Here is an 8693-nt window from a genome sequence, read left to right on the forward strand (position 1 = left end):
TTGGGGTGTGCTGCGATGACGTAATTCCCTTCTGCTTGCTGAACTGATTTGTGCTTGGTGAATTATAATGTCAAGCCATTAGGGGGAGCAGCCTGTTGGGCATGCAACGCTCCCGGCAGTCGCAGCCTGGATCTGTGCCCCCCCCCCCCCCCCCAATTAGGGGGAGTTGCACTGCACGGCTGCATGAGGTCTGGACGCGGCAGCACTGCCTCTCTGCACGCTCCCTGCTGCTGCCGCTGCTGGCGCAAGCCCCGCCCCCGGCCCCGCACGCCCCGGCCCCGCACGCCCCGCCCCCCGGGCCCGCACGCCCCGCCCCCCGGGCCCGCACGGGGCTCTGATTGGCCAGCCCTTTAAATGCCCGCGCGCCGCCTTTTAAAGCCGGGCCCCGCCCTGTTGAGCGCAGACTCTGCACGGCTTTTGCGAGAGAAGCAGCGAGAGAGACCCTCCAGCCGCCCGCCAGCCTACGCCCCTCACCCCCGAGACCGGCCGCCCTGTACCGCGCGCTCTACCCCGGCATCCACGATGGGCAGCAGCGACTCCAAGAGCGCGGACAACGCCTGCGTCCTGAAGGGCGTGGAGAGCGCCGCCGAGGCCAAGAGCGGCGAGGTGAGGGGCCAGCGCCCGGGATAGGGGACAGAGGGAAGGGTCCGGGAGGGGGCAAGCTCCGGGCCGCGCCGACATCCAGCCCCGCTTCTCCTCACACGGCCGCGCGCGCGCTCACTCCGCGCCCCCGCCTCCTGGCGGCGGAAAGGCGGGCGGCCGCGCCCTGGCTCCAGGGCCCCCATCACTTCCCAGGGGCCGGGCCCCTTCGACGCTCCAGCGCTGCCTCATCTGTTGCCGGCGCCCGTCCCCCGCCTCGAGCTTCCCTCACGCCGCGCTCAGTCCCAGCGGTTCTTTGTTCCTCCTCAGTGTGTGCGGGACGCGCGCGCCTCCTAGAGGCCGAAAGCGCGGCGAGGATTGGTGGGGGGCCGCGCGCTCTGGCCGGAGGACCCATCCGATTGGTGGGGGGCCGCGAGCTCGTTGCCTGGGGGACCCCTTCGATTGGTGGGGGGCCGCGCGCTCTGGCCAGAGGACCCATCCGATTGGTGGGGGGACGCGAGCTCGTTGCCTGGGGGACCCATCCGATTGGTGGGGGGCCGCGAGCTCGTTGACTGGGGGACCCCTTCGATTGGTGGGGGTGGGGGGCACGAGCTGTGCCGGAGGACCTATGGGATTGGTTGGGGGGGCCGCGCGCTTTTTGCCTGGGAACCATGCGATGGGGGAGCCTTGGGATGGGGGGGCGCGCTAGTGTTCACAGAAATGCGGTGGGTGGGGTTCGCGCGGGTTACCATTAGTGGGGGAGGGGGGTGTCCGTGCGCTGACCAGATCACCGCTTGGATTGACGGACGTCGCGAGCTGTCCGGGTCTCACCTGGGATTGGTGGGGGGCCGCGCGCTCTGCCCGGGGCACCGCTGGGGATTGGTGGGGGGCCGCGCGCTCTGTCCGGGGCACCGCTGGGGATTGGTGGGGGGCCGCGCGCTCTGCCCGGGGCACCGCTGGGATTGGTGGGTGAACGCACCCTGGGATTGGTGGGGGGCCGCGCGCTCTGCCCGGGGCACCGCTGGGATTGGTGGGTGAACGCACCCTGGGATTGGCGGGGTGCCCCTGGCACGCTTTGCGGCAACCATTGGCTGGTCCAGTTTCTGAACCCAGAGGCCCCCACCCCCACATGGAGGAAAAAGCCTGAAGTAAAGCGCGAGGCGGGCCAACGCCCTTTGCCCCCCCCCCCCGAGTTTTTAAAGGCGGCCATCTTTACCCCACGACTCCCCCTCTGGAAGTCGCCGCACACCCCAACCCCCAAAACCGCCTATGTATGGTGGGGGGGGCAGTGTCCCACAGCCGTAGCGCGTCGGGGAGGGGCCGCCTCATCTGGAGCGCAGATGCTCTGCCTCGGCTCTGAGGGGAGGGGCAGTGCCCCCCTCACAAAATGGAGGGGGGGCTGCTGCTGGGTTTAGTGGACTAGAGCGCCCCCTTGCTGCAAGGATGGTCCTGCTTGCTGCTGGGTTTGGGGCTAGGAGAGCTCTCAGCTGGGTGTAGGCCCCCCCAGGGCGGGTGAGCTAGGATGGTCCTGCTTGCTGCTGGGTTTGGGGCTGGGAGTGCTCTCAGCTGGGTGTAGGCCCCCCCAGGGCGGGTGAGCTAGGATGGTGCTGCTGGGTTTGGGGCTGGGAGAGCTCTCAGCTGGGTGTAGGCCCTCCCAGGGCGGGTGAGCTAGGATGGTACTGCTTGCTGCTGGGTTTGGGGCTAGGAGTGCTCTCAGCTGGGTGTAGGCCCCCCCAGGGCGGGTGAGCTACGATGGTACTGCTTGCTGCTGGGTTTGGGGCTAGGGATGCTCTCAGCTAGGGTGGTCCTGCTTGCTGCTGGGTTTGGGGCTAGGGATGCTCTCAGCTAGGGTGGTCCTGCTTGCTGCTGGGTTTGGGGCTAGGGGTGCTCTCAGCTGGGTGTAGCCCCTCCCCCAAGAGCGGGTGAGCTAGGATGGTCCTGCTTGCTGTTGGGTTTGGGGCTAGGGGTGCTCTCAGCTGGGTGTAGCCAGTCGCACCGCCCCCGCCTCCACCGGGGCGGGTGAGCTGGGATGGTCCTGCTGGGTTTGGGGCTGGGAGTGCTCTCAGCTGGGTGTAGGCCCTCCCAGGGCGGGTGAGCTAGGATGGTACTGCTTGCTGCTGGGTTTGGGGCTAGGAGTGCTCTCAGCTGGGTGTAGGCCCCCCCAGGGCGGGTGAGCTACGATGGTACTGCTTGCTGCTGGGTTTGGGGCTAGGGATGCTCTCAGCTAGGGTGGTCCTGCTTGCTGCTGGGTTTGGGGCTAGGGATGCTCTCAGCTAGGGTGGTCCTGCTTGCTGCTGGGTTTGGGGCTAGGGGTGCTCTCAGCTGGGTGTAGCCCCTCCCCCAAGAGCGGGTGAGCTAGGATGGTCCTGCTTGCTGTTGGGTTTGGGGCTAGGGGTGCTCTCAGCTGGGTGTAGCCAGTCGCACCGCCCCCGCCTCCACCGGGGCGGGTGAGCTGGGATGGTCCTGCTGGCTGTTGGGGCTAGGAGTGCTCTCAGCTCAGCTAGGGTGGTCCTGCTTGCTGTTGGGTTTGGGGCTGGGAGTGCTCTCAGCTGGGTGTAGGCGCTGCTGTTGGTGTGCCAGGGGCCGCGGCCGCAGTGGTGCTTAGCAGTATTGTAAAGAACCCCGTTTCTATAGCTTGCTGGATCTGAGCTCGAGGTTTCAGATTGCTGCATGGTGTAGTGGGTGGGTCTGAGCTAGAGGACAGGACCCTGCTCTTCAAGTTGTGTTGAGTGCAGCTGAGGGTTCAGCTATTCCATGGTATGCTGGGGTTTTTAGTGGTCTACGCGTGGAGGACTGCGTGACCCTTGTCTGCAGTCCACATGGTGCTGAAAATTCCACTGGAATGTCAGATTGATCCCCGAGTTTCCTTGTTGGTGTGGTCTGAGGGGCTTTTGCAGCGTCTTTGGGATCTGCACAAAATAGAATGAGTGTCTCGTGCTAGGGTTTATGCAGTCCTTGTGGACTTCTGGGTGCCCTTTTGGTGATGGGGTGCACACCTTCTGTCGTGGGTCCTGTCCACATGTCGGGACTTGATTTGTACTGTGAGTCTAGCCTTGGCGGGAATTATTTTGTACTGGGGCCATTACCCATGAGCATTGTTTTACTCATTAGCTCAAGTGCTTTTTTTAAAGGTTGTTTTTGCATCTAAACACTCCTACCGTGGAGTTTAAGAACCGCTGGCTAATGTGTTGCCCCATACATGTATATTGGCCAGTGGTCGTTGCATTATCCTGGCCAAGCCGCATCCTTGGGTTTGAATCGCAGTTCTTGTGGCTTCTGTCTTGACTCTGTTCAGAATAGTGTGTTGGCACTTGGTACCACCTCTGACGTGTTTTTGTTCTTGCTTTTCAGGAGAACGGACATGTGAAGTCAAACGGTGACTTGTCCCCTAAAGCTGATGGCGACGGAGCAGCCATTGATAATGGCTCTGCAGAGCCAGCAGCAGATGCCAAGGCTGAAGTGGGTTCAGGGGATGCCATAGAGCCCGCGCCAGAGGGAGGAGAGGCTGCTCCAGCCAAGGAAGCCGCCAAGAAGAAAAAGCGCTTCTCCTTCAAGAAGCCCTTCAAGCTGGGTGGCATCTCTTTCCGCAGGGTGAAGAAAGAGACCCCTGCAGCTGAGAAGGTGGTCAGCGATGCAGAAGCTGCCCCGGAGGAAGCCAAGGTAGCCGAAGAGCCTGCAGCTACTGTGGCTGCAGCTCCAGAGGAGGCGAAGGAGCCTGCAGCTGTCCCCGATGACGCCAAGACACCAGCTGCTTCTCCAGAGAGCAAGGAACCCAGTGCCACCCCTGAGCCAGAGGAAGAGGCTCAGTCAGCACCAGAGAATCCTGAAAGCCCTCCAGAACCTGAGGAGAAGGAAGTGCAGGCTGAGAAGCCGGCTGAGCCAGAAGAGCACCCACCTGTAGAACCTCAAGTGGAAGAGGTGGCTGCTCCGGCACCCTAGTAACACGGGCTGGGGTCTCTGGACATGCACTGGCGCACCTGGAAGCTCACCACGAGCCCCTCTGCCCCAGAACACTTCTATTCCCCCCCTTCAGATGCTGGACTTAGAAAAGATCCTCTGGACCTACTGCACCCCCCCTTGCCCTGTGGTGAAGACCAAGGATTTCCTCTACCCTCACTATGAACCGTCAAGACACTCTCCTTGGCGCCCAACACAAGTGACCTCTCCTGGTGGAGCCTAGCTCATCCACCCCCGCACAGACTTAATCACTGGGAGTGGCCTTTTGGGAGCCCACGAGCACTCCACACCAATCACTACTGCCCACTGTATGCTTTATTTTACCAGGGAGGGGTGGGGGCTCTTGCAACCCAGAGGATGGATCGCCTTGTTGGAGGACAGTGTTGCCATGCGGCCATAACGAACACTCCCACCCTCACCAGCAGGACTTGTGTGGACCGCAGGCACCGGGGCTCAACTTACATTCCCCCATCTTTCATCTTTTTCAATTGTTGTGGTTATGAAAAGCTGACCTGGTTTCATTGATAATTGTCTGTTATTGGCTTCGGGTGATTATCTCTGTCCACTGCTTTACTTTTATTATGGGGGAGAATTCAAGCTGTGAATTATGAAGGTGTTTGTAAATACTTTTTTAATGGCCACTTATTTTTTGTTCTATTGTTTTCTAACTGTTACATTTTAAAGAAATTAAATGTTTACCTCTTTTCACTGAAGCAATATGGGTCACTTTATATGAATGTAGAAATGTCCGTTACACTTCCTACACCCCCCTCCCCCGCCCTTTATGTGCTCAAGCTGTGTCTGCAGGGCGAGGTGCTTGCTTGGTGTGCCCTTCCTAATGTGACGGTGGGTTGATCTAGGTCACCATAAGTACACTTCAAATGATGGTGCCATTTGGCCACCCAGGCACATTTTGTTGTTTTGTCACTTACTGTGGCCATTTGCAGTAAGGGGCAAGTTTATCTGCCTCCACTCTCCCTCTTATAAGGCAATGGCCCAAATTGTTGCCCTCATAATTGCGACAGCCAAAATACTGACTCTCCTTACACCACATATATATGTGGCGGGGGTATATGATCTAATTGTAATATGGGGGGGCTGCAGGCAGTCTTTCCCCCCTGCATATGTGTGCTGTAAAGGGGGTTTAAACAAGTTGGCATTTTTGCCCGTCGCAGTTATGGGGGTGGCAGTGATCAACCGATCAGTAACATCTCCTCGCCAATATGTAGTCTTAGTAGAGTATCTGCTGGGCCCAGTAAAACGAAATGGAATATATAGTGCTGGCTGACTTGGTGCAGCCTTGCTCAATGCTTTTGCTGCTTGTTGAAAACGGGTTGACTATTACACACCCATGTGTGACAGACAGCACCAATCCTACCCACCGCTACGGATGCTTTTTGGTTATCAAGCTTGCTCTAATCCTTCAGGTGTTGGCTCCAATACCATGCACAGGTGCAACTTCCTTGGTGCTCTAGTGGCTTTGTAAAACAAGGGGATAAGTTAGCTCTCAGAAGGAAGAGGAGCTGTGATGTGCTGGTGTGAGAGGCTGTGTGGTTTTTTTCGTTAAGTGCCTGCAATTCTGTTGTGCTGTAGAGGTATGGTTGTTTAGTTAGGAGTTTCAGAGGGGCTTAACGAAAAAAACACACAGCCTCACACATCACAGCTCCCCTTTCCTTCTGAGAGTTAACTTACCCCCTTGTTTTACAGATCCCGACCCTACTCGAGCCATTTGAGTTTGGCCTCTGCGTCCAGCACCTCGATTTCCAGACCCATCTAATGAAACGTCCCATGGCGTCTAGTATTGAGGCATCTGGCAGTGTTGGGCTCTAGCAAATGGCTGCCCGATGGGTGTGGAACCTGGTGGCCTTTTAATGCTGGACAGATGTGGTGTGGAATGATGGTCCAGGAAGAATGGTGTTCCCTCGGGCCGGCCGAGTCCTGGTTTGGTCTATCAATGCATGGTGTAGCTCGCGGTGGCTGTTGGCCTCGGCCTGGCAGTCCTGGTTGGGTCTATTGATGCATGGTGTAGCTCCCGGTGGCTGTTGCCCTCGGCCTGGCGGTCCAGGTTTGGTCTATTACTGCATGGTGTAGCTCGCGGTGGCTGTTGCCCTCGGCCTGGCAGTCCTGGTTGGGTCTATTAATGCATGGTGTAGCTCCCGGTGGCTGTTGCCCTCGGCCTGGCGGTCCAGGTTTGGTCTATTACTGCATGGTGTAGCTCGCGGTGGCTGTTGGCCTCGGCCTGGCAGTCCTGGTTGGGTCTATTGATGCATGGTGTAGCTCCCGGTGGCTGTTGCCCTCGGCCTGGCGGTCCAGGTTTGGTCTATTACTGCATGGTGTAGCTCGCGGTGGCTGTTGCCCTCGGCCTGGCAGTCCTGGTTGGGTCTATTAATGCATGGTGTGGCTGTTGCCCTCGGCCTGGCAGTCCTGGTTTGGTCTATTACTGCATGGTGTAGCTCGTGGTGGCTGTTGCCCTCGGCCTGGCAGTCCTGGTTGGGTATTACTTATGTGGGTTTAGCTCAGGGTGGCTTGGTTACTTTTGGTCGGGCATGCAGTGTTTCGTGAGCAGCCACTTAAGGTACTGTGCAGCCTGCTAGTGTGTGGAACCAGTGTACTTTCTGGGCTTAGTCGGTCTGTGGAAGGCTGCTGGCGGTGTGATGGTGCTGTTGTGTGGGGGTAGTGTTGGGAGGCTCTCCTGTCTCAGACCTGGGTGTCGAGCATGGAGCAGCTCTTGGGCGTTAGGGCAACTAAGGGCTTGTTTCACGGCCCCCTTGCCTTGTGCTGGAGATTTACCCTTCGATAGAGTGGGCGTTGGGCACCCCGACTCCAGGCTAGCTGTGGAGTAGTGGATTGTGCTTCGCGTTCGCGGCAACTAGACTGTGCTTGGTGGGGGCGGGTGTCCGCTGATTACCCTACGTTGAATGTAGGGCGATTGTTGACTCTCGGGGCTTGGAGTTGCTGCAGGCGAGCTTGGTGGGACAGCCTAGGGGTTCACGTGGAACTACCGCCAGGCAAGTACTGCTTGGTTTTCCTTTCCAGTCTGGTAGTGTTGTCATGCTGGTCCTTTCCAGGCAGGGGTAGCTACTGCTGTCTGGTGGGGGTGGCCACTTGCTGTGAGCTCTATAGCGCCTGGTTCTAGCCTAGAATGGCCCGTTCAGCCACGTGTGATTCCGGAGGCAGCTGGTGCCTTGAAGGCATGCTTTGACTTTGGGGGTTCTATTGGGGCGTATCCGATACATTGGACCAATCCTAGTGTGTATCGCTCATTCATGTCCAGTCCCGTCTCCTGGTGGGAAGAGGTGTTCGGGCACGAGCTGTGCCTGCCTTGCCTGGAGCAGATTTCATTCGTGGGATGGTGCTATGGGGACTGTGGACCCCCATAGAGACCTGTACTGGGTTTGCTTGTAGGGCTCTCTCCAGGGGCGCACGTCGGCGCTCCCTGGTCACCTAGGACCACGTGCACTCTGGTTCGGGGGTGCTACTTTGCTATCCCCAAAGGCACGGAAAGTATCTTTTCTATAGCAAAGAACAGCTCCTTCGTCTAAAGGAACTTAGAATAACGACCGCAAATAAACCAAGCGTCGTAGATGGCACACGGACTAATTTGCCATTCTGATCCTAATATTAAAACTTGCTTTTTGACTCACCAGCGTAGTGGTCTTGTGGCACATGGGCTTTTCTGAAAGGTGATGTTTGTGACCCTGTGCAGTCCTATTGGGACTGAGCATGAAGCTACGAGCACTTATCCTGACTCTCAGGAGCCCACCGCAGGGGTGCTCGGGGCCAGTAGCTAGCCAGTGATGGCACAGCAGGAATGCGTGCAATGTAAGGGTTGGGGGCGGTGTAGGGGGGCGCTAGAATGGCCTCTCGTTTACCTCCTTGGCTGAGGTACTGGCATGCTGTAGTTGTGAGGTCCAGACCCTAGCCCCTTCATTGCATTCAATAAATTCACCCCAACACCCCTTTGTATGTCTCCTCTGACTTACTGAGGATAGCCGTCCCCCTCCCCAGGAAGTACTCTTCGTGATGTCCACAGCTTGCGGCAGCGGTGACTGTTGGGAGCCAACCACACCTCGCAGAATTCCTTTCCATCTATCAGACTTTGCATCAGGTGTCCTTGGGGGGAGGGGAGGCGGTGTACGCACTGCTTCTATAGGCGC

General features: G+C 58.5%; 1 protein-coding gene across 1 annotated transcript; it reads left to right on the forward strand.

The window, feature by feature from the left end:
• The first annotated feature begins 397 nt into the window (after nt 1–397).
• Nucleotides 398–5249, forward strand: MARCKSL1 (MARCKS like 1). The gene is made up of 2 exons (XM_069622472.1): nt 398–606; nt 3931–5249. Exons 1-2 carry the CDS (start codon nt 523–525, stop codon nt 4516–4518), a joined length of 672 nt encoding a protein of 223 aa, XP_069478573.1. The 5' UTR covers nt 398–522; the 3' UTR covers nt 4519–5249.
• Nucleotides 5250–8693: the final 3444 nt, after the last annotated feature.

This window comes from Ambystoma mexicanum, chromosome 11 (assembly GCF_040938575.1).
Source record: "Ambystoma mexicanum isolate Mex_15411 chromosome 11, UKY_AmexF1_1, whole genome shotgun sequence".
NCBI lineage: Eukaryota > Metazoa > Chordata > Amphibia > Caudata > Ambystomatidae > Ambystoma > Ambystoma mexicanum.

Coding starts and splice junctions, on each gene's coding strand:
- MARCKSL1 (XM_069622472.1), top strand. CDS start 523: ATGGGCAGCAGCGACTCCAAGAGCGCGGACAACGCCTGCGTCCTGAAG. Junction 607..3,930: donor CCGAGGCCAAGAGCGGCGAG/GTGAGGGGCCAG, acceptor CTTGCTTTTCAG/GAGAACGGACATGTGAAGTC.